The sequence below is a fragment of the Danio rerio genome, chromosome 4 (assembly GCF_052040795.2).
Source record: "Danio rerio strain M-AB ecotype USA chromosome 4, GRCz13ab, whole genome shotgun sequence".
Lineage (NCBI taxonomy): Eukaryota > Metazoa > Chordata > Actinopteri > Cypriniformes > Danionidae > Danio > Danio rerio.
The window spans coordinates 70,639,136-70,665,542 of NC_141024.2; the positions used below are offsets into that span (position 1 = coordinate 70,639,136).

Below are 26,407 nucleotides of genomic sequence, written 5' to 3' on the forward strand. Positions count from 1 at the left end.
CTCACAAACACATACACTGAATGACTACAGTTATTTAGACAGCAGATTTTTACTTTACACGTTTATTTTCACATAAAACCTGAAAACTAGAAATTGGTATCTTTGATAATCTGTGGTTCATGCCCTAAAAAAAGTGTGTTATATTAAGAGAATTGACCATAAATGTATAAATGCAAATGGAAAACAATATTAAAAATGGTTAAATACTTTAGTGCATAACAAAAACTTCTACATTATTTTAACATTATTAAAACATTATTTATACATTTATATTAATGACTTCCTAAGTTAATTAACTTTTTTGTTTAAATGTTTTAGTTTACTCCACACAATCATCCTCTAAAAGAGGAAAGAGAAACACTGAAAAGTTCAAACAAATACTGTCTTTGACTTTACTGATTTCAGTGGTAATGCTCTTTCATATAATGAACTATCAAACAATTATTTTACGTTGGGTTATATACTCACCGGCCACTTTATTAGGCACACCTTCCCAGCCAATCACATGGCAGCAACTCAATGCATTCAGGCATGTAGATATGGTCAGGACGATCTGCTGCTGTTTAAACCGAGCATCAGAATGGGGAAGAATGGGGATTTAAGGGACTTTGAACGTGGCATGCTTGTTAGTGCCAAACAAGTTGGGCTGAGTGTTTCAGAAACTGTTGATCTGCTGGGATTTTCACACACAACCATCTCTAGGGTTTACAGAGAATGGTCCAAAAAAAGAGGAAATATCCAGCGAGCAGCAGATCTGTGGGCGCAAAAGTCAGACTGCCTGAACTCTGAGTAATTAAAGTCTGCCAGAGGTCAGAGGAGAATGGCCAGACTGGTTCCAGCTGATAGAAAGGAAACAGTAACTCAAAAAAGCACTCGTTACAACTGAGGTCTGGAGAAGAGCATCTCTGAACACACAACACGTCCAACCTTGTAAGCGGACGAGCTACAGCAGCAGAAGACCACATCGGGTGCCGCTTCTGTCAGCTAAGAACAGGAAACTGTTTATGTATTAAATAAAGCACTAGGCATGCAGATTACACCTTGTCATGTGCCTAATGAGATCTACCCACAATCATTTTAATGGGTTGTTTTTTTTCCCCCGGGTATGAACAAATGTGATGTTTAGTGGGCAACATTTGTGAAACAATAAAAATAATGTGGATGTTTTCTAATACATTTCAAATGAACAGATCCTTGTTGGGAAACCGATAGTTTTAACCCGAGCTGAAGAGCCGGAGTCAGGGATTCAATTAAAAGAAAGTTTACTGAAAATACTTTACAGTTTCATCGGCAGAAGCCAGCGTCAACACTAGCAAAGAGTTCATAGGCTGCTTTGCATACAATCTCAAAACATCTACAATTATACTCTTATATAATGTCATTTCATATACCTCAAGGTCTCCTTGACCTCTTGAAGTTCCTGAGGAAACAAATAACTTGGCATACAGAAAAATCAATGACACACATATCATCAAAGTTTTACCCTGAAGAGGGATGACACTAAGGCAGTGGTGTCCAAATTCGGTCCTCAAGGGCCGGTGTCTTGCATATCTTAGTCCTAACACTAATTAAACACACCTGAACCAGCTAATCAAGCTCTTTCTAGGTATACTAGAAACTCACAAGCAAGTGTGTTGAAGGTAGTTGGAGCTAGACTATGCCGGACACCGCACTACAGGATCAAGTTTGAACACCCCTGCACTAAGGTCATCATATAATCTAGGCCAGGGGTGTCAAACTCAATTCCTGGAGGGCCGAAGCCCTGCACAGTTTAGTTCCAACCCTGCTCTAACACACTTACCTGTAGGTTTCAAACAAGCCTGAAGGGCTCAATTAGTTTGATCAGGTGTGTTTAAAATAAAGAGTTTGACACCTGTGATCTAGGCCAACGGTTCTCAAACTCAGACCTGGAGGTGTAGTATCCTGCAAATTTTAGCTCCAACCCTAATTAGACACACCTGGGCTAGCTAATCAAGCTCTTGGTAGGCCAAGGGTGCCCGAACTCAGTCCTGGAGGGTTTGTGTCCTGCAGATTTTAGCTCCAAATTGCCTCAACACACCAGCAGGGATGTTTCTAGAAAGCCTAGTACAGGGGTGTCCAGACTTGGTCCTGGAGGGTTGGTGTCCTGCAGATTTTAGCTCTAACTTGCCTCAACACACCCGCAGGGAAGTTTTTAGAACGCCTAGTACAGGGGTGTCCAAACTTGGTCCTGGAGGGTTGGTGTCCTGCAGCTTTTAGCTCCAAATTGCCTCAACACACCTGCAGGGAAGTTTTTAGAACGCCTAGTACAGGGGTGTCCAGACTTGGTTCTGGAGGGTTGGTGTCCTGCAGTTTTTAGCTCCAACTTGCCTCAACACACCTGCAGGGAAGTTTCTTGAAAGCCTAGGTACAGGAGTGTCCAAACTTGGTCCTGGAGGGCCGGTGTCCTGGAGAGTTTAGCTCCAACCCTAATCAAACACACCTGAACCAGCTAATCAAGCTCTTACTAGATATGCTAGAAACTTCCTGACAGGTGTGTTGAGGCAAGTTGAAGCTAAACTCAGCAGGACACCGACCCTCCAAGACCGAGTTTGGACACCCCTGGAATAGGCTTTCTAGAAACACCCTTGGCAGGTATGTTAAGGCAAGTTGGAGCTAAACCATGCAGGACACCACACTCCAGGATCAAGTTTGGACACCCCTGCACTAAGGTCATCATATAATCTAGGCCAACGGTTCCCAATCTCAGTCCTGGAGGTCTAGTATCCTGCAGATTTTAGCTCCAACCCTAATTAGACACACCTGGGCTAGCTAATCAAGCTCTTGGTAGGCCAAGGGTGCCCGAACTCAGTCCTGGAGGGTTTGTGTCCTGCAGATTTAGCTCTAACTTGCCTCAACACACCTGCAGGGAAGTTTCTAGAAAGCCTAGGTACAGGGGTGTCCAGACTTGGTCCTGGAGGGCCGGTGTCCTAGAGAGTTCAGCTCCAACCCTACCCAAACACACCTGAACCAGCTAATCAAGCTCTTACTAGATATGCTAGAAACTTCCTGACAGGTGTGTTGAGGCAAGTTGAAGATAAACTCTCCAGGACACCGACCCTCCAAGACCGAGTTTGGACACCCCTGGAATAGGCTTTCTAGAAACACCCTTGGCAGGTATGTTGAGGCAAGTTGGAGCTAAAATTTGCAGGACGCTGAACCCCCAGGATTGAGTTTGAGAACCCATGACATAAGAAAAGATTACTTGGGAGTGGACATCCATCAGACAATTCACACCATCGTCCCTCAGTTTAAACATCAGAAAATCAAGATTATTGTTTCTCGACCTTATAAAGAAGGTTGTGTAATAAAGAATGTGTATCTAGTAATATAGCGGTGACTATTTAACATCGTGACTAAATCATCATGTTACGTTTTTGGTTTCTTCTACGTGGAGCTTCAAGTGTTGGCTGAGGTTGCCTCTGTGACAGTAACTCTTTCCACACTGACCACATATAAACGGCCTCTCTCTGGTGTGAGTCCTCATGTGAGCATTGAGGTAGTATTTATATGTAAAGCTTTTGCCGCACTCCGTGCAAATGTAAGGCTTATCCCCGGTGTGAAATTTCATGTGGTAATTGAGGTTGTTTCTCTGTGTGAAACTCTTCCCGCATTGAGCGCAAGTGTAAGGTCTCTCCCCAGTGTGAATCATCGTGTGGACTGCAAGGCGCTGCTTTTGACTGAAACTCTTTCCGCACAGTTGGCAGGCGAAAGGTTTCTCTCCGGTGTGAATTTTCATGTGTTGTTTAAGGTTATGTTTTTGAGCAAAGCATTTTCCACATTGCTGGCAAACGAACGGCTTCTCTGTACTGTGGACCGCCATGTGCGTGTCAAGTCTTTGTTTTTTAATGAACCTCATTTCACACTGAGTGCAGGCATAAGGCCTCTCTCCAGTGTGAAGTTTGAAGTGAAGTTGAAGGATGTGTAACAGTCTGAACCTCTTTCCGCACTGTTGGCAGGCGTACGGCTTCTCCCCGGTGTGAATGCTCATGTGGATTACGAGGTTGTGTTTTTGAGTAAAACTTTTTCCGCACTCACTGCAGGGAAAGTTACCATTGGATTTGGATTTCTTTTTTGCCACAGTGGATTGTTCAGCGGCCATTAAATCTCGGTGTTCCTCATTCTGAATATTCTCCTCCGTTTCATTCAGTCCTGGAGTCTCTTCTTTCCGCAACATCAGCTCTAAAAAGACATATAAAACAAGTTAACCCAAATTTACAGGCACAAAGCAACATGTAAAAGGCAACATGAAGGCATTTAAGTATCAAAACCCATCAACATCTAAGATAAGATCTTAAATGCTGAAAGAGAAGTTACATGTCAACTCAAGAGTGTCTTAATACAGGGTGGCCATAGGTCATTAAAAGCTTTGAATTCAAAACCAATAGGTTTTAAGCTGCGGTCACACTGCATTTTTCTCCCCATAGACATCCATTCATACGCACATGACTGCGTCAGACTGGAAATGCAAATTTCGGAGCTTGCTGCATTGGAAAGTTCAAGCTTGGTGAACTCTAACCTGCGAAATTGCATCACATGACTGCGTGAGACCAATCGAAGGTTAAAGCACGATCTCTCTTTACAGGAATTTTAAATACTGACCAATCGCTTGCTTTTATGTCTAATCACCTTGTTTAATCCCACCCCTTCTCGCAGCACCATACGGCAGAATTTCGCAAGCTCAAACTCTAGTGTGACCTAGGTTTTAATGTGTGAACCCCTAGGATAATGACCTTCTAAGAGCTAATTAGAGCCAGGAGTCAGCCAATCTGGAGTCGAACCAATGTGATGAGATTGGATGTGTTAGTCAAAGCTGCCTTTACACCAGTTTTGACTTTGCTTTTCTCAAGAAGCATTGCCTGATGTGAGCCATCCCTTGCACAAAAGACTTCTCAAAGGACCTGCGAGGATCTAGAATCTAGACAGGGCTTCTGTCTGCCCGGTGACTCTAGTTTCATTGCTAATTGGCTAACATGGATTTTATTGAGAGAATAGCTGTGCTTATGTGCTTTAGGAAGACTGAAAAACAGTGTAGATTCTTTCGGCAACATGTCTGAGTCAACTACATCCTTTCAGAGTTGAACCCAGCTCTGTGAGTTCATAAAGTTTCCTCCAGAAACTATACCTGGATGATGGAGACTTTCAGCGGAGCCAAGCCCAGTTTGATGAGGTATTGTCCGGTGTCGGCAAGGGGATTTCCCCTCAGGAAACCAACAACAGGCAATATTTCATAATCACACCTCTACAAGAAAAAGTTCCAGACTGGTTAATGCGGCGCGAATGTCTGCTGAAGTTCATATTTTCCAACTCGAGTGTTTCACATGTTAAACTTGTCATTTGCGCATATTGCGCCGCAGAATGTCTATTCGCATCTCTGCATTGATTTAACATTTAATTACTCGCACTTGGCGCTTCATCCGCGTCTGTTGTGAACGCAGCATAAGATACTGTTCACACATGGAGAAAGTTCAGCACTGTTGCTACTCTCCCAAGGTATGGTTGTCCTGTGAAAATGACCACAGTGCAGAATGCTCGATGAAGTGAAGAAGAATCCTAGAGTGTCAGCTAAAGACTTTTTGGCACATTAAACTAGAACGTAATTCATGCTAGGACACCACGGAGGAAACCACTGCTGACCAAAGAAACATTGCAGCACATTTGAAGTTTGCAAAACAGCCGAGTTGTTTAGAAACAACACACAATGTTACGCGTAGATAAAAAAGGTAGAGCACACCAACATCAAAACCTCCTCCCAGCTGCTTCGCTGCCTCAGGGCTTAGACCGGGGGTGTCCAAACTCAGCCCTTGAGGGCTGGTGTCCTGCATATTTTAGCTCCAACTTGCCTCAACACCCCTGCATGGATGTTTCTGGAAAGCTTAGTCAGAGCTTGATTAGCTAGCCCAGGTGTGTCTGTTTGGGGTTGGAACTTGTGGCAAATAAAATGTTCTCTCATTTTCTCAAAGTGCCACTAGGAGGCGCTGCTCTGTTCTGCCCTCCCTCGAGCTTCCAAAACCTTACTTCCGGGGTCGGGAGAAAGCGGAAGGTCAGGTACACAATAGAAGACCATAAAAGGGGGTGTTGAGGGTTGCTCCGGGTGGTTGTTGTTGTGGTTGTTAGAGCTGCTGTAGGAGTTGCTGTTTTCTTTCGTGTGTTGGTGGTGAAATCGTGGGGAGAGAAAAGACGAGAAACAAGAAAGATACAAAGGTGAAGAGCTGTTGACTTTGAAGATGGAGGTGTGACGATAAATACTGTGGTGTGAAAGTGATGGTGGACAGGCTGACCAGAAAACTACACGAGCGATTAAGTGCGAGGGGTCTGCAGGATCTTACGGGGATCGAAAGCCAAGGTGGACCTGTACCGAATCAGCGTTGCTTGCCGGGTCAGTTATTTAGGTCCAGGCCCGGCGCTACGGGGGGGCAAAGGGGGGCATTGCCCCCTCAGAAAGATTTTGTGCCCCCCCAGTTTTTATAAAGGATTGTTCACTCAAACTGAAAAGTCATTAATTATTAACACCCCCGTCGTTCCAACCTTAAGAACACACATTTAAATATTTTAAAATATATGACATAGCAATTGAATTATGAAAATAGTGATATTAAAGCTAGTCCTATAGTTCAGAGATCCGGTCCTCGCGTCAGGTCAGGTGCGCCCGTAAATAGTCTTTAAAACGCGCACACGGCGATGGAGGCGCACTCAACTCACAAGGGAGAAAAGTGGGTGACATGATAGGAGCAGCTTAATTCATTACATGCTTTGGTTAACTAATTATTTAAACACAACTCTCTTGAGCTCTAAAAGGAAAAAACACATAAGAAACTTGCTGTTAAATTAATTTTAGCAGAGACGCAACTGCCAGTCATTTATTAGTTCGGGAAGATGTAGCCTAATAAAAATGTTTTAATAAAAACAAATAGTTCACTGCACAGTCCCACAGTAGGCTACACTATAAATAATATTTTTTATTTATTTATTAATATTATTATTAATATTATTACAATTAAACTAAAATTGACAACGCAGAACTCTCTGAATGTTTGCTTTCATTTTGCTAAAAAGCGCACTTTTACAGTTGTGTAGAGAAACATCCCATTATGCAGCAGCTGTCAAGGTATAACACATAATAAATGCCTTTTGCGTTTATTAAGTCAAGTTTGCAGTGTTATAAATGGAATATAGTGCTTAAGTGGATTTATCGCGGATCAACCGAGAAACCTCACGTGCTGCAGGTAGGCTGAATGATAATCTTTTAAAAATGTCATTTATGCTATACTGCTATTTGCTCATGCAAAATTAAACAACATAAAATATATTGTAGTTCTATTTTAAGAGCTAAAATACAACATATTGAGTTTGTTTTGACTTGTAGCCCTAAAATGAAAATAACCTGAAAACAAGTTATTAAAAAAGCTATTAATAAATAAAATAAATAATAAATAAAATGACGGGTAGGCTTAGTAACCTAATGGTTTATGATGGTTTACAATATCACGAAAAAAAGCACACTTATGATAGCCTAAGATAAATCTTTGTTTTTACATTTAAAATGATGAAAAAAAAGTTGTAGGCTATAGCATGTTGAGTTGCGTGTTATCCGTGCCAAAATTTAACCAATTTTAACGGTAATAACATGTGAATTTTGGTATCTTTTTAGGTATTTTTCTGGCTACACTAATGCATTAAAATGAAACTAAGTAATTGTTTTAAATGACAGTAGATTGTAACATTTAGGTTTTCCCTAACACTGATGTTGGTTGGATAATATAGGCTACGTGAAGCGGGATGACTCGGTTAAGCTGATTTCACTATATTTATTTATCGGTTAAATTAATAGTCTGATCGTGGGTCAGCTTGCATGCGTGGGGATAATTTGACGTCTTTACCTAAAACTTTAAACATTCATAGGCCTGTTATTTAAAATAAAACGGATATAAGGAGAATAACATGTGATTTAAAGCACTCGTTTGGCACTGAAGCTATGATCCGTCTGCATTAATAAGCGGTATGCATTACCATCGTTAATAAAATTCGTAATAGCGAAACTGCATATTATTATTACTATTAAAACGTAGCCTATATTACTGCCTTAGGTCAGTAACTTAGGCAGTAATGCAAGGTAATAATAAATTTGAATAAATAGCCTAAATGAAAGAAACAAGAGACCAAAATCAGTCACCAGGTCTAGTGCCCCCCTATGGATTTAAAGTGCCCCCTCAGTTTTGACTTCCTGGCGCCGGGCCTGTTTAGGTCATTTACATTTATTCATACACCCATACAATCCACACCCATTGCTACTCAATTTCACAAACTTTCTTTAAATTTATCTTTCTCTCTGGTTTCTGTTACCTCAGCCACACGTTATTATTGTTTGTTTGATTGATTGTTTGTTTGAAGTTTTCTTTCTTTTATTTTATTGACTTATCTAAGCAGTGATAAAAATAATTAGTTATTATTTAGAAAATATATTTGTTGTACTGTGTGTTAAAAATACAACAGTTGATTTCATTTAAAGTGTGTTGCGTTGTTATTATTAATCCTTTTCTTTTGCATTGTGTATGGTGGTTGAATGCCGGCTGTGGCTAATCAGGATATTAGTAAATGTTTTTCTTTTTGGCAAGGTAATTTTGTCTGGCGCCCAAAGTTTAATTAAAAATATTGATAACTAATTTTTTTTGTTTGTCTGAGGTCCGCTGGGAGTGAGATTAAGGGCCGTGAAAATCTGAAACTTCCTAGTGATCACGTGGACTAGGGGTTGAGTGTTGGACCGAGGTGCAGACGGGCCCGAGTTCGAATCCCACAAAAACTGGTTTTTGAAATTTATTTTTATTTTTCTTCATTCAAATTATATTTAAACTGAATTATTACTACCAGCCACCGTTACAAACTAAACTTTGCAGGACACCGGCCCTCCAGGACCAAGTTTGGACACCCCTGGCCTAGACCATAGGTCAATTCCTGGAGGGCCGCAGCTCTGCTGAGTTTTGCTTGGAGGTGGTTAAAGCTTAACTGTGCAGAGACGTGGCCCTCCAGGAATTTAGTTTAAGACCACTGACCTAGAAGGATTGCTTTAATTGACGGAAAAATGAATTTCAAAGTTTAATCAAGACATTTTAGAGGAAAACCTAAGACCATCTGTCCACCAACTGAAGCTCAACAGAGGGGTGATGCAACAGGACAACAACCCAAGACACTGAATTATACCAACAACAGAATGACTTCAACAGAAGTGGGGATGATGATATATCGGCGGCCATATCGTTATCATCCGACAAATGATGTTACGTAATTGTTGTCAGTCTGATAAAGTTATGTTGATATCTTTACGGAGATAAAATTCATATTATTTGCATTGGCTAAACAAGCTTCCTGCCTGCCACTAAGTTGAACATCGCCTTTGTGACGTAGCACAAATCAAGCTTGGGCTTTACACTACACTACAAAGAAGATGTCAGCAGTGTGAGAGTTTTTCATCGTGAAAAAAAGAGGATACCCGAATTGCAATGTTCAAATCTACAAATCTTTTAAGTCATCTGAAGTTTAACCAATCCTGAAATTTACAGGATGATTTAAAAAGAATACCACAACTTTGAAAATTGAGAACTCTGCAAAGAATAAAAGGAGAGCTAAGCTCATTTTGTCGTCAATTTAAGTAAGCTCTGAAGTTTCATTGGTTGCTCACTTGGTGACTAGGAATGCTGTTGGCCCATATAACCTTCATTTCTGTTGTTAATGCAAAGACGGCAACTGCTCAACAGAAGCTTTTTGTGTTATCGAGTACTGCAGAAGTATCGATGACAGTTGTCAAGCGTGCATTTCGAAACAAAGCATGGTGTTCATCCTCCTAAAAGATAACGTATCAAACATTGTTATTAACAATTCACAGAGAAAGAGTGTTTGGGCAAAGGGAAAAGTTCCGGACGGAAAATGTTGACCACATTCAGCATGCATGTCCGAGAAAATCGACCCGCCAAGCTAGCAGAGAGCTGCAAATTCCGCAACCAACCATCTGGAGAGTCAAAAGGTTAGTAATGAAACTTTATCGTCTGAAATTGGTTCAAGCCCTTTCCGAGGCTTATAAGGTGAAAAGAATAGAGTTCTGCAAACTTGTCCTTGAGCAAATGGAAACAGATGACTTGTTCATTTTGAAGCTAGTGTTTAGCAATGAAGCTACATTTCACACAAACTGGAAAGTCAATCGACACAATGTCCATATTTAGGGCACTGAGAAATCGCAAGAAACAATTCAGCATGAACGCGATTCACCTAAGATGAACGTTTTCTGCGCCATTTCAGTCAATAAAGTTTTAGGTCCTTTATTTCTTGGAAGGTGCAACTGTAATCTGGAAATGTTGCAGAATTGGCTGTTTCCTCAACTCGATTCCTCACTTCCTTGATGTTTTGCTCCCGGTTTTGTAAAATGAAATGGCAGCTCACATTAATACTACTGACATATGGAGCTCAGGTGTCCAGTGTGTATATTGAGCCTTACTGCTCAGTGGAATAGGTCAAACTTTGAGATGACGAGAGGTATACTGCATGCGCAAATGCCGCAGGTCTTACACAGGCACTGCTATAGCAAGGAAACTCGAGAGTATGCTCGGTCACTGGAAAATGTACATGTTGTGATGCGAGATAATAGCCCTAATAAGGGGTTCTGAGCCAGCAGAGCATTTCTGACTGTATGGCTATAGGCAGAAAGATAGTCAGGCACTTCAAACATTTACACCGTACCATTTCCCCAATTGGAGAGATACTGGCAGAGCTAGGACTGTCAAACAAAAGGGGCTGCAAAAAGACACTCCGACACGTTGGAACAGTTTACATATAGGGTAGAATTCGAGCATTGCTTGCGCCATTCGAAGAGCTGACGGGAGAAATAAACGCAACACAAGACAACTGCTTTAGACATGATTCCTTCTGACAGATAGCGCTGTCAAGACAATAAAAGCTACTCTGCTGTAGGTATAAACACTGAGCCATTGTGCTTCTAAGCAGCGATTCTGGACCTATGGCACAAAGATCGCTTATTTGATCAAGCCACCAAAGAGCGAGCCACAGAAATGCTATTGACACAACTGAACAAGACGACAGATCCTGAAAACAGCACAGAGAAAAGCAATAGCAAGATTGAGCACCCTTTAAAAAAAGGTGCACCGAGAGCAACAGAGGCGCAACGTCACTGCTTGATAAATATGGTAAAATTCTAGAGCAGGGGTGTCCATAGTCAGTTCTGGAGGGCCAGTGTCCTGCTTACTTTAGTTCCAACCCCAATTAAACACTCCTGAACCAGCTAATTAGGCTCTTTCCAGGTTGACTAGAAGCGTTCAGAGCTAAGCTATGCAGGATACCGGCCCTCCAGGACCAAGTTTGGACACCCCTGTTCTAGGGGAAAACATGACTAAAGAACACCAGCTGCGGTAAATATCTCCTAGAGGACACCAGGTAAATAGTTTTCTCCCTTGTTTAAATGCATAACAGCAAAAGAAGAAACTATCTGAATGCTTAAGCCGGCAGCTAACTCTCACATGGTCGCCCACTGAAGCTAAGCAGGGCTGTGCAGAGTCAGTACCTGGATGGGAGACCACATGGGAACGCTAGGTTGCTGTCCAAGGTGGTGTTAGTGAGTCCAGCAGGGGGCGCCCAACCTGTGATCTGTGTGGGTCCCAACGCCCCAGTATACTTATGGGGACTCGATATTGCTCAGTGCTCGGAATAGACGTTAAACCGAGGTCCTGACTCTCTGTGGTCATTAAAAATCCCAAATTTGCCCACTGGCCTCTCCATCATGGCCTCCTAACCATCCCCTCTCTGGCTCTCGGGCTCTGAGTATTCGCAGGTGCAGCTGATTATGTTGGGACGGATCATGATTGGCGCTTGGATTGGCGGCGGCTATATAAACCTGCAGAGAACATGGGTTCGATGGCTCCCCGCTCTCTCTCGATTTCCCCGCTTGTATTCAGTGGAGAAAGTGATAAATTGAGTGTTTGCTTGTATCTCTTTGTGGCTTTGTGAGATGCCGTTGTGATAATTTTTAACCGGCAATTGAAGTCCGGCTTTCTGTCTCCCTGTCGGGCTTGGAGCATGCAGGGAGGTTTGGTGCCTTATTTGTTATTTTCATTTTCTCCTGTGTTTGTTAGTAGGGAGGTAAGTTTTCTGTATTTTATTTTATTTGTTTTCAAGGGAAGTTTAATCAAATTTAGTTAGCTTGGTTTATTGTCATTTATTTTGGCTGAACCCCTCCTGATGTTGTTTTTGCTCCTTATTTCTGTAAATAAATCATATACTTTCTTGTTAATTCTCAGTGGTTGTGTTTTTGGTATATATTTTGGGGAGAAAGAGTGCGGGGGCACCAGGGATTATATTTTTAATCCCTGTTATTTTGTTGCCTTTTGGTTAAATCGTCTTTTGATTAAGGATTTTTAATTTAATTCGTAACATATACGATTAAAAAGTTTAAGAGCAGTTTCTTGACGTTTTACAAAACTTCAGACGTGCCATGGCCTCATATACCTGCAACTATCATGAATAAAGCTGCGGCCACACTAGATTGAGCATGCGAAATTCTGTTCAAACAAAATGATTAGATATTTTAAAAAGCGAGTGATTGGTCCATATTTAAAAATTCTGTCCAGAGAGGTCATGTTTTGATCCTCGATTGGTCTCACGCAGTCAAGGGGTGCGATATCTTTCCAACGCAGCGAACTGTGAAACTTGTCGCATAAGCTTGCGTTTCCAGTCTGACGCATTCGTGTGCATATGAGTGGAAGTCTGTGGGGAGAAAAGTCCAGTGTGACCACAGCTTAACTCTTATCTCGTACTTCTCTTATCTTGTAAGCTTCCTAGAGTTTGTAGATACTGAACATTGTACCTTTTTTTTTTTTAAATGATAACCAGCCTTTCTGCTCCTTGTTTGTTTGGACTACTTTAAAGGGCACCTATGGTAGAAAATCTACTTTTCAAGCTGTTTGGACAGTACTGTGTGTTGGTATAGTGTATAGATCGTCATACTGGGGTGATATGAACACACCCAGTCCTTTTTTATCAATTTAACTACAAAAAAAAAGGGTCGGCCAATTGGAGCTGTTTTCAAATCGATCGCACCATTACGTAGGTGTGCGATTCCCCCTGCCCACCGAATTGATTGACAGCTGCACGCATTAACATGTTCCTGTAGTCGCGTGTATAATCATGTCAACAAGACCAGGCAGACATACGCAGAGCAACCGGGAATAAAAGGTCTGTTCTGTTCGCTAGGATCAGCAATCATCATCAAATGTGATTAAGAGTGAGTTTCACATGTTTAAATTTAAAACAGAATATGTGTGTAATTAATTACAGCGTTTTACTTCAGCTTTACTTCATCAGCACAGCCGCGTGTCAGAACAATTATAAAAGAAGACGCTTCAATCCCGGTTTGTGGAAGTTAAATCAGGTTTATTTTGTACATTAGCATAACAGATATCCACACTTGAGGTTAGCCTTAACTAGGCTAAGCGCGCTTTGTCTGTCTGCCTGCCTGCGTGTGTGTGTGTGTGTGTGTGTGTGTGTGCGCGTTAACTTTGTAACGATATTGTGTGTGACTCATCAATGCAACTTCACAATACTGATTAGTAAAGGTTAGTTCTTACTGTAGTATCTCACAAACGCTACGTGAGACCTTCTTCCTTTAAGTCTGTCTGTTGTCTGACGCAGCTGAGGGAGGAGGCATGTAGAAACAGTGGGTGGGAAAGAAAAAGCTTAAAGGCGCAGTACGACAAAACCACCCCCTGCTGGAAATCAGTATAAGACAGCATCTTGTAAAAGGTATAATGAAAAATCTGATGGGTATTTTGATCTGAAACTTTATTAACACATTCTAGAGACGCAAAAGACTTATATTAAACCTGAAAAAAGGGGTAACCTAGGTGCCCTTTAAAGGATAGTGTCTGAACGGCTTCCACTTCCTTGTAATAAAAAACATTGATAATATTTATAAATTATTTTGTACCTTTCTCTGAAAGTCTTTTATTTTCACATGCGTCAGTTGTTCAAAAAATTCATTCATAATGAAATGGGTTTGTTCTTTTAAATGATTTGACATGAGCTATTTAATATCTGTAACGTGGATCTACAAACTTTTTTGAAGGTTTTAAAATAAGAAAAACGTTTATGTGTTTTACTATTGATTTTGCAGTCATGAAATCTTGAAAAAATTATATTTTAATTAATCGGTATCCTTATATAAAAAGTTATCGATTATCGATATCTGCCAAAATTTCCAAATCGGTGCATCACTAAACAGAAGAAAATACAACACAAGTCCTGACCTCAACCTGATTGAGATGCTGTGGCATGACCTCAAGAGAGGGATGCACACCGGACCACCCAAGAATATTGCTGAACTGAAACAGTTTTGTAAAGAGGAATGGTCCATAATCCCGCCAGATCATTGTCCGGGTCTGATTGGCAACTACAGGAAACCCTTGGTTGAGGTTATTGCTGCTAAAGGAGGGTCAACCAGTTATTAACCTCAAAGATTCACATCCTTTGCCCACCCTGCACTGTAAACGTTTACATGTTCTTCATTCATTTATTTTCTTTTTGGCTCAGTCCCTTTATAAATCTGGGTTCGCCACAGCTTACTAGACCCGCCAACGTATCCAGCATATGTTTTACACAGCGGATGCCCTTTCAGCTGCAACCCATCACTGATAATGGCCAATTTAGCTAACACAATTCACCTGTACCATACGTCTTTGGACTATGGGGGAAACCGGAGCACCCGGAGGAAACCCACACCAACATGAGGAGAACATGCAAACTCCACACAGAAACGCCAACTGACCCAGCCGAGACTCAACGACCTTCTTGCTGTGAGGCGATTGTGCTATGCATGGCGCCCTTGTTCACATGTTGTGTTCAATAAACGCACATCATATTTGTGTGGTATTGGTTTTCTATTGTTGTGACTTTAGATGAAGATCTGAACATTTTATGCCAAAAGTAATCCCGAAGGGTTCACATACTTTTTCTTGCAAAAGGAAGCCCTTTTACAATACATTCAGTATTAACCGACACGGTAGTAAATGTTTTACCATTTTGAACATTGACCTGGCTGGAAGTGCTTTGTTTTCCGTGTGGTTTTAGGTGCAATTTGTAAACAGCCTACTAGTCAGAGAGCTACAAACTTTGTGGAATCAACACAACATACAGCTAAATATTTTACAAAATACAGAGAACAAGAAGCCAAGCATTTTAAAATCACATTTACAATTGCAGGTTGGGATCTGGAGGAACAAGAAACTGCTCCATATAAATGGTGTACTGAAAAATGCTCCTCTCAAAATCTGTCCCAAGTCATTTTCTGGTAAACCATTCATTCATACGTCACAACAAAATGACCCTAGTACGAATATCCTTGTTTTAGCCTGAAATGGCAAGTAGGAGGCACAGTTTAGTCTATATATCTGCCAATTTGGTCCTCAGAAACACCTTTACACAGTAGGAATCTGATTAAAGAGCTCCGTTAGTGCCATAGTGGAGTCCGACAACAGAGTGAATCTGGCTTAGTGACATCTGAGAGTCACAACACTACTGACCACAGAGCTGTGCGATCGGATCTCTGACTTCAAATCTTCAAATCCATCCCAGAAAGGATCAACATTTATCCTTTTCCTCATTACTTTATTCATATGATTATTTGAATCAGCATTTAATCTCTGAAGGGATTTTGACAGATGAATAAACGTGAAACATTACCCAATTTCGGATTATGTTTAGGAATGTAATTTTCCAGAAAAGTCTGTGCGCGCGAAAGGGTCTTTGATCTCTATAGGGTATATGCGGAAGTATGCTAAAGGACTTTTCATTTGCCAGTAACCTGGGTTAAGCGCTTCTGGTGAACTGTGTGACACTGCAAAATCGGCACGTTTGAGGTCTGTTTACTGTAAAAATCAGCGATCTTCAGGTTGTACAAGAAGCACTGCATTAAACCACATTTTCCCCCGGCATGTGTTTATAATACGAGCATTTATTTTACCTCAGTATAGTCAATGGAGCTTCTGCGCTAGCCTGACGGGCGCGTTCGAGTAAATGACTTTTTGCCTTGTTTTACACTTGAGCAACTAAATGAATGCCAAAATCTGATTGTATTTTAAATAAATTACAACGTTGATGCTGTAAAAGGAACCATTTAAAAGTCACATAACCATTCACCGGAAGTGTATCAGTATGGGACGAAACACCAGTGGTGTAAAGTACTTAAGTAAATGGACTTTCTTACTTTACTTAAGTATTTTTTTGGCTAATTTGTACTTGTACTGAGTATTAAAATGAAATCAACTTTTACTCTCTACTTGATTACATTTTTGATTGAATATGTACTCTTCACTACATTTGATCGGACACATTGTTACTCGTTACATTGTGATTGTGCGCGACAAGTCGCGATCTTTATCTACCAAGGCTAATTTGTTAGCGGACGAGGCGATATCGCCATCTGCAGGGTGCTGAAGGTACTGTATGCTATTTATGAGCTTAAACACCTGGGGCCTCATGTATCAACGCTGCGTACGCCAGGTTTCGCGCTCAGAATCGCTCACGTTTGGATTTACTAACGATGATATGATTGTGGGAATGTGCGCAGCTCCACGCCAGCTTTATGGCAGGCGTACGCACAATTTTTGTGCGTGTCTGTTTTGTTTCCATTGGCGACTCCTAGAGGCAGTTGTGTTAAATTGCACTCTACAAAGTGTCCGAGCCTTGCAATGGCAGCTGTATGAGACGGGTTCATGATCATCTAGCAGGTATATAAGGTTTCCATGCCATGCAGTTGACCAGCTAAACATTAAAGCACAATTTGCTGCGGTCGCCTGTTTTCCCAATGTAATCTGAGTGATCTACTGCACGCACATTGCTATAAAGACACTATCTGAAGATGAATTTGCATACGTGAATCAGAAACATTTCCATTCACTAAATGTGCAAATAAAATATGATGCACAGACTTATTAATGATTCCTACTTGTCTTTCTCGTGATAAATAGTTGGCAAAATCTGATATGTAGCGGGGGAAAAAAGAAGAAAGAGTTCATCAGACGCTGGGTTCGAACCGAGTTCATGCTCGAACGTGTCAAAACATGTTGACATGCGTCTTACGAGCTGCGCCACTGAGACTATTAAGGGTACTACAACATTTTACACCTATAAATCACACTATTTCTTTCTGTTCAAAGTTTCTCTTCTTGCTTGCTTTTGCCGTTGCTTTTTTGTTGGGTTTTTGCCAAAGTAGAGTCATTAGCATATTCATACGGGGGCGGAGGCAAGGAGGGGTTTTGTGCTCGTGCATGTTGCGCTCAGTTTCATGTACATTCGGATGTACAAAAGAATATGCGTGGGATGCGTGGGATTTGGCGTACGCAGTGTTTCATACATCTGAATTTTTTTCTGCGTACGCACATTTACAGCTTTGTGCCTACGCAATGTTTTAGTATGATTTCCACGCAAGTCTTAGTACATGAGGCCCCAGGGGCCTCATGTATCAACGCTGCGTACACACAAAAACTTTGCGTACGCCAGGTTTCACGCTCAGAATCGCTAACGTTTGGATTTACTAACGATGAAATTAACGTGAGAAGCTCCACGCCAGCTTTATGGCTGGCGTACTCACATTTTTTGTACGTGTCTGTTTTATTTCCATTGGCGACTCCTAGAGGCAGTTGCGTTAAATTGCACTCTACAAAGTGTCTTCTCAGCTGTATGAGACGAGTTCATCCGCATGTCTAGTATATAAGGTTTCCGTACAATACTGTTGACCATCCAAACATTAAAGCGCTATTTGCAGCGGTCGCCGGTTTTCCCAATGTAATCTGAGCGATCTACCGCACGCACATTGCTATAAAAGCACCATCTAAGGATGAAATGGCATACGTGAATCAGAAACATTTCTAATCAATAAATGTGCAAATAAAATATGATGCACAGACTTATTAATGATTCCTACTTGTCTTTTTCGTGATAAAGAGTATATAGACAAAATCTGATATGTAGCGGGGGAAATAAAGAATAAGTTCATCAGCCGCTGGATTCGAACAGAGTTCATGCTTGAACATGTCAAAACGTGTTGACATGCGTTTAACGAGCTGCGCCACTTAGGATGTTTGAGACGCTACAAAATTTTACACCTATAGATCTCACTATTTCTTTTTTAATCCACTCAGTGCGATGTTCAGACCCAACTGTGTTAACCGCATCAGCTAAACTCTCCCCACTATAAAAAAAAAACTCTCCCATTCTATTTTTTCTTTTGTTATCAATTCTGGAGAACAAACTTGCAAATAAAACAGTTTTTCTCCGGTCTACCTCCGAAAGCAGCACCTTCAATTCACATTCTGTTCAAAGTTTCTCTTCTTGCTTGCTTTTGCCGTTGCTTTTTCGTTGGGTTTTTGCCAAAGTCGAGTCATTAGCATATTCATACGGGGGAGGAGGCAGGGAGGGGTTTTGTGCTCGTGCATGTTGCGCTCAGTTTCACGTTCATTCAGATGTACAAAAGAATATGCGTGAGATTCGGCGTACGCAGTGTTTCATACATCTGAATTTTTTTCTGCATACGCACATTTACAGCTTTGTGCGTACGCAATGTTTTAGTATGATTTCCACGCAAGTTTTAGTACATGAGGCCAGCACTGATGACCATCCATGGCCTTATCTGAAAGAAATGTTTTTATTTGCCGATATGTCTATTTAATGTTAATTTAATGTGAATTTAATACAGTTACTGATATGGCAAAAACCACTGAGACATGACTATTTGTGATGTATTTTTCATTGAATTTATATGTAGTTTACTAAGTTGAAAAATAACACTGCTTCTCTTTGTTTAATTTAAATAAAGAGAAAACATCCTAATCAATAGAAAAACTACTCAAAATAAAAGTGTCAGATTGAAACTTATAATTCTAACGCCCCATTCACACGGGGCTTCAGCGTCAATGCTTGCCATTCACTTTGAATGGGTGATGTCAGGCGTTGCCGAACTGCATTGTGGATCCATCGGCGCCGCTTGAGAAGCGTTGCTCGCTGCAGAAGTTGGGACTTAGTCAACTTTTCAAGCAGCGACGGAAGCGTCAGCCAATCAGATGGCTTCATGCAAATACACCAGCTCAGACAGAGACCTATTGCTAACTAATTTCATTGGCTGACGCTGCTATGACGATCGCGTCAGCCCCAACTTCAGACACGCCCTCTGTCAAGCGTTGACGCTGAAGCCACATGTGAATGGGGCATAAGGTGACGAAATGGCAGAGATGTGTACTGGAGCTGTGAGGACTCATCCTAGGACGAATGTCCCTTCAGTCCTTCCTTAGCATAATAGAGGTAAATATGGTTTTATATTCGCATATTCCTTCAGAGACAACTTGTGACACACTCGCTATATTGTTTACCACGATACTTTGAATATTCGGTCTGAAATAATCTGCAAGTGTGACTTGAAAACAACATTAGCACTGTTTATTTGACGGTGAACACTGTTGTACTTTAATGGTCATTGGCTGCTAATATGATTTCGCTATTTAAAATTAGCAAATAACACTTTTTAAATTACCTTATTAAGGAGAAAGTCCAAATGTGTGAATATTAAATATACATTACCTAAATATTAGCATTGAAAGGATAGTGTATAATACTTTAGCAGTTCACAGAACTACTAGTGTCTTTCTATTTCCTGCTTTTTTTAGCCCATCGTTGAGTATTTATTTACTCATAGAATCGTTCATAAATATATACGTTCAGTTATGTTAATTTCAGTAATAATATGGACTAATGCAGTAAAGTAATATTTTCTTTCTTTTAGTGCAGTGGTTCTCAAACTTTTTTCACCCAAGTACCACCTCAGAAAAAAATAGTCTCTCCAAGTACCACCATGATGACCAGTATTAAAGTACAGTAGCGTGCCCTGTACACCCCAAAGGTCTCATTTCCAAAATGTACAACCTGATTATGACATTCCGTAACATAACACTGGAGAAGATTAAAATGGAATGGATAGAAGAACTAGGAATTAATATTTCAGAACAAACTTGGGATAAACCAGACTTTATCATGTGCGCGTCTTAATCTGATTCAGATGAAAACTCTTTACCGTATTCACTACAGCAAAACCAAACCGGCTAAAATCTACCCCAATATAGATGAAGCATGCGATCGTTGCAAACTCATGCAAGGCAGACCTAACCCATATGTTCTGGTCATGTGACAAACTGAGACGATTTTGGTCTTTAATATTTGAGCTTTTAAACGCCTTCAATTTAAGGGTGCTTTCACACCTACACTTTTGTTTCCGAACGCGTCTCGTTTGCCCAGTTAGCGCGGTTCGTTTGGCATATGTGAACAGGGCAATCGCGCTCTGTTCCGCGCCAAAGTAATCGCTCCGAGATCTCTTGAATGAGGTGGTCTCGGCTCGATTGAAACGAACCCTGGCGCGGGTTTGATTTCAGTGAGAAAGCGATACGATCCGAGCGCGGCTATATCACAGTGTTTTATGGATATGTAATAGGCTTACGGCTATATGAAGAGAGAATTATGAGTAGGGCGGGAAGTTTCGTGAGTCTCCAGATGCCCGCAAACGAGTGATGATCTCCTGGTAATCTCGCGTCTCCCTCCCGGTCCTCAAATAGGCATCGTCGCGCACCCTTCTCACCCCTCCCCACCGCATCTCTCCTCAGACACGTCTCGCGCGCGCACCCTGTCAATCACCACCAAACCACCACCTCTCCTGACAGGTTAGCGGGACTCTGCAAAATAAACCCTGACACTCTGACCAATGTAAGGAGAGTTAACTCACACGTGACTTGTTTTAGCTCTTTCGGTCCGATTAGAAACTTTGCAGTGTGAAAGCGAACCGCTCCAAGAGCAAAGAGCAACAATGTAACATTTGTAATCTCTGTTTCGGAACAACTGAATCGATTCACAGGTGTGAAAGCACCCTAAGAATTCAACGTAATCCAGAAATGGCTGTTTGGAGTAGCAAATGAGGACATCCATGAAGCCAAAGATATAGAAAACGCCTTTGCCTTTGTAACATTAATAGCCAGAAGAAGAATTCTTATGGAGTGGAAATCACCAATGCCACCTAATCTGTCACTTTGGCTTAGTGATGTAATGCTATTTTTGAAAACAGAAAAAAAAATTCTCAGAGGATCAACCAAAACATTTTTCAAAACATGGGACCCTCTAATAATTCATATTGAGACTAATGTACTCCTCCAACAATAAATTACCAACCCCAAACCCCCTACCCCCCACCCCCCAAACTGTTTTTTTTTTTGTAAATTAATTTTTATTTTATTCTCATTTTTATTATTTTATCATATTATTAATATTTTTTTATTTCATCCATTTCCTTTTTATAATAATTTTATTTTGTTCATTTGTCTCGGTTTCAAATTAATGTATGGTTCAAAAAAAAAAAAAAACGAAAATACCTGTCTTTGAATACCTGTAATGTATTGTACCTTTTGACAAAAACACACTACAAATTTTTTAAAACACAGTAGCGTAGCAGGCCTAATTAAGCAGCTACAGCTCTGACAGTTCAAAAACAAGGCAAATTTATTCCCATTATTATGAATATTGATTATTGTGAGCCACGAACATACGAACATCATAAATATTTTGAACATTAACACTGCACTGTGCTTACAGGTAAAAAAAAAAAAAAGTAATGTTTTAATTAAAACGTGCTTTTAAAAGTTGATTAAAAAGACACTTCCTAACAAAGAAATGTAATGTAAAATATTAACATATAGTAGCCTGTTCATCAAAACCTGGAAATATTCTTTGCACGTCATAAATATAGGCTATATGTCATCATATTTATATATAAACTTTTGTTTGGATAAATTTTAAAATATATGTGGCATGTATACATGACTTATTTGTGCATCTTTGAAATCTAAACTTGTGTTTTAAATATATGAATTGGATTTACATATTTAAATTAGAAATTAATTCTGCTTGCTGCGCGTTAGAGTAGGCTTTGTGTCTCATTAAACCATAACTGTCAACGCTGGGATATAAAAATACGGGCCCTTTTAGGTAAATTACCATCCTATCTTTCTAATTTGCTAACATTTCAACTAAATAACCAGCACAGTAGATCTGGTTCGTGTGTTCGTCTAACAGTCCCAAGGGTACTGTCAGAACTTGGCAACCGTGCTTTTTCCGTTTACGCTCACAGGGCTTGGAATGACCTGCAAAATTGGCTCAATCTTGACACTCTTTCAACTCTGAGTACTTTTAAACATCTTTTATACGACATCTTAAAGAACACTAGTAATTGTTTTTTTATGATCTGATGTTTTATGAACGGTCTTCTTGTAACTTTGTGGTATTGTTTTTGTGATTTTTATGTGAAACCTTATGTGCTGCCTGCCATCTTGACCAGGTCTCACTGGAAGAAGAGACAGAACTGTCTTCTCCTGGCTAAATAAAGGAAATAATAATAATAATAATAATAATAATAATAATATGCCCCAACAACCGTTACAAATATGGGTTCAACCGATAGAATACATAACAATTATATATATATATATATATATATATATATATATATATATATATATATATATATATATATATATAAAGGAAAATAAATAAAAAGGTTTCGCCTCATAAAATCAATTTACTGATCACATCGGTGTTATTGTGCGTATTAAAGGGTTAAAAGTGTGTTAATTTTTTTTTACATTAAAGGGTCACGAAACACTAAAACACATTTTTTGAGCTGTTGACAGTCGTATATGTGTCCCACACTGCTAAAAACACTATTAGGACACCTATATTTCACTAAAAAGTGTAAATTGGTTGTTTTTGCGTTATTTTAAGCAAATTCGTACTTCCGGTTTGAAAAAATTTTTGAAGCTGCGTCACGGTCATGACATAATAGCGTGTATTCCAGCGTGCAGACTGGACGTCTGTGCCAGAGTGTGTCTTATTACATCTTACAGTGTGATGCATTAATGCATGAGTAAAGCTTGATTCAAACCAATCAGCGCGCTCTATTGTGCAACTTCATTAATATTCATTACTGTCACAGTGTTTAGACGACAGAGACGCCACGTTGTGTTGGCAAAACAAGCGTGAAGTGTTGCTTTTATAGTTTGCTGCAGTTAAGTTTTGTTTTCATTTTCTCTCTGTGAGAGCGCAGCTGGAGTCACGTGTGGATTAACAGTGTACGCGACGCTCGACAACAATAACTTACGTGTCTAAGGAGGATTATTGTTTACCTGAGAGCTGTTCTCATCTGCAAACGCTGAGATCCGGATTCGCTTGTAATCTCCTCTTAATAAAGACGCGGCTCTAGTTGCTGGGGATTGTCCTGTCTCTACAGATTTGGTAAGTGAGCGACCAGTGCTCTTTGTTTATTCAGTTCCTATTTTATTCGGATCGAAAAAACTATTGCACCGAGTGTAAACAAGTTAGCACCACAACCAAACTCTAACCTCGTGTTGGATTTTGTGACCGGAATAACACACGCGGCTTTCTGACGCTACCTGCCGTGTGCATCTAAGTTTCCGGGAAATGCTGAGGGTTTTTTTTCTCTCATTCGCCTTGCGGGATCAAACATTGCATGAAAATACACGCTTACAGCAGTTCCTCGAATCAAATATCTCGTTTGTCGCGAGGGACATGAATGAATTCCCTGAATGAAAGAGCCAAACTGCAGTTAAAGTCCAACATTTAATAATTTGGCAAATAATTCGACAACAGATGTCCTTGTAAACACAGTCACTTTGTCCGCTGTGGTTGTGTGTTTTGACTCTGAAAGTCAGCACGCCCAAATAGACACTCCCACACCAAGCCTCTTTTCTTCCTCCGACACTCCCCCCTAAACAGAGCTGGACACGCCCACTTTTCAGACTTTTTCCAAAGTAGAGGTTTGAAAACCCCCTGCTGAAACGGGGGGTTTCATGCCCCTTTAATTATTCAGCGATTACTCCGCGTACCACTATAAGAAAGCCTGCGTATCACTAGTGGTACACATACCACAGTTTGAGAACCACTGTTTTAGTAGATATGTGAGACTTTTAATTGTAAAAAAGTGGTTTATTAATTTGTTTTACATTTTAGTTATTATGCTCCACAAATGATTTCACATAAATCAAGATTTTAAATAATTATGTGTGGAAATAGGTCGAAAATATGATTTGAGAAAGAAAACCAACCTGTTTGTTCCTCTGGATCTTCATGTTTGACTGTGAATGTGTCTTCGATGATCAGGTCTTCACTCTCCACTTTAATAAACGCCATCTTTATAACAGTATGAAGATCAGTCGCTTCAGCAGGAGTTTTCCTCTGTGTTTGGACACTGTTAAAAATGAGAACAATGAACAGAAATAAAAGAAACACACACTCAGTCTGCGTCTCAATCAGCTCTCTAGTTCACTTCTCACTGTGGCGAGAGAGACTTAAACCACCTGAGTAGAAAACAAGCAGTTAAATCCTGCTCTACAAATGTATAAATACACTACGATACATATGTTTAACATAACTTTTGTTCTCTAACAACGCCGTTGGTCAGTAAAAAGTGTCACGGCACATGTTTTGTTGATTAGCATACAGCTTTCATTAGCGGTGATTCGAGCGAATCAAATATGAATCATTTTCATAAAAGGTTGATTCAATTGACTCGGAGTCTACTCGCCCATGACTGAACTCATGTTTACCAACAGATTCACGCTACAAAGAGAGAAATGAGACGCGCTTTAAAAGTCGTCAGATGAGGTGTTGCGGTACATTTTCTGTCAAATAATTAGTTTAGCATCGCCTATATCTGAACAAATGTTTCGTTTTTAAACCTTAAACTCTTCAAAGCACAAACCTTCTGTGGGACCGCTCCGGGCCGCACACAGCAGTACGACGCCGTCTAGTGACGTCACATAATCACACCAAAACAAAAGTCTTGTCGCGTTGAATCTTATTTAATAATACTCGTACACAGCCAAAATGCTTTTCTTACTTACATTCTTACTTAGATATTTTGTCTTGTTTCTAGTCCAAATATTTTCAAATTCTTAAATCAAGAAGCATTTTAGAGACAAGCAAAACATATTGTCTTGTTTTAAGAAATAATATGCCAAAATGAAGTGAGTTTTTCCCTAAATCAAGCAACATAATCTGCCAATGGGGTTAGCAAAATAATCTTATTTTTCAATTTGTGATAAGATTATTTTGCTTCCCCCCATTATTTTGCTTGATTTAAGGAAAAACACTTCATTTTGGCATATTATTTCTTAAAACAAGACAATATGTTTTGCTTGTCTAGAAAATGCTTCTTGATTTGACAACTTTTAGATATTTGGACTAGAAACAAGACAAAAAAATCTAAGTAAGAAAAGCATTTTTGCAGTGTATAATAGGGCATGTGCACACAGACTTTTAATTTTCCGCCAGCCAGCCTGACGGGTTCCAGTGAACTGTCTTTCCATTACAAGATCGATGTTTTAAGATCTGTTTTCTTTAAAAATCTGTGATCTTCCCAGCCTAGATATACGATATAAAGTTCATTTTCCCCCGACCATGTCTTTAACCCTTTCATGCATGAATTATAAAAAACTTTAATATGCCACTAAAATTGAAATCTGTTTTCATTTTTACAAAATTTTGTTCACACACATACACTACGGACAATTTAGCTAACCCAATTTACCTTAGCGCATGTCTTTGGACTTGTGGGGGAAACCGGAGCACTTGGAGGAAACCACGCCAAGACAGGGAAAACACGCAAACTCCACACATCAACGCCAACTGAACCAGCCGCGGCACGAACCAGCGACCTTCTTGCTGTGAGGCGAACGTGGCAGCCCATAACAGTAGTTTCATCCTTATCTTACTACATGTAAAATCATCTCAGTTGTTGTATTTTAAGTTGAAACTGGTTTCTTAACAGCACGCAGGAAATTATTCTCATTTAGTGTGAAAGCCTTTAAAGCAGTCAGGACACAGGGCAACCTGACATTGGACGCAGATGTATCTGGCCAGTGCTTCCCAATGCCATACCGCACCACAGGGGGAGTGTTCACCTGGTTTCTTCTCTTGGGTGTCTGGGTCAGAAATTAAATAATTGCCATTTAATGTGATTTTAAATTACTATTTATGTCGATATATTTGTTAAATGTCTGTTTTATTACAATACAAGACAATTTATAACATTTAAAAAAAGCAGAATAGATATACTTGCAGGCTTCAGAAATAAAAAGACTTTTATGCAATCATTATGGACAGTTGGTTTTTGGTAAACTACATTTTACCCTAATTTATTTTTTTTAATTACTAACATATTCGTCATACTTTAGTGTTCATGCTGATTTTTTTATACCTGAATTGACCTCCTTGAATAAACGTTTTTCAC

The 26,407-nt window shown here is 40.1% G+C and overlaps 1 protein-coding gene across 25 annotated transcripts; it reads right to left on the reverse strand.

Annotated features, from left to right (window-relative positions):
* Positions 1–1,245: 1,245 nt before the first annotated feature.
* si:dkey-262g12.10 lies at positions 1,246–24,924 on the reverse strand. Of its 25 annotated transcripts, XR_015942650.1 has the most exons (6): positions 24,878–24,924; positions 24,222–24,364; positions 3,101–4,200; positions 2,579–2,932; positions 2,183–2,410; positions 1,246–2,082 (listed from the first exon to the last, which is right to left on the reverse strand). XR_015942650.1 is itself a non-coding variant. In XM_088650707.1 (3 exons), the coding sequence occupies exons 2-3, from the start codon at positions 24,304–24,306 to the stop codon at positions 3,383–3,385; spliced, it is 903 nt and encodes a 300-aa protein (XP_088506833.1). In that variant the 5' UTR covers positions 24,307–24,364; positions 24,878–24,924; the 3' UTR covers positions 1,246–3,382. The 25 variants fall into 25 exon arrangements, 1 of the variants encoding a protein (XP_088506833.1); XR_015942638.1 differs by having other exon boundaries at positions 1,246–2,410; positions 3,148–4,200; XR_015942649.1 differs by having other exon boundaries at positions 2,183–2,932; positions 3,148–4,200.
* Positions 24,925–26,407: the final 1,483 nt, after the last annotated feature.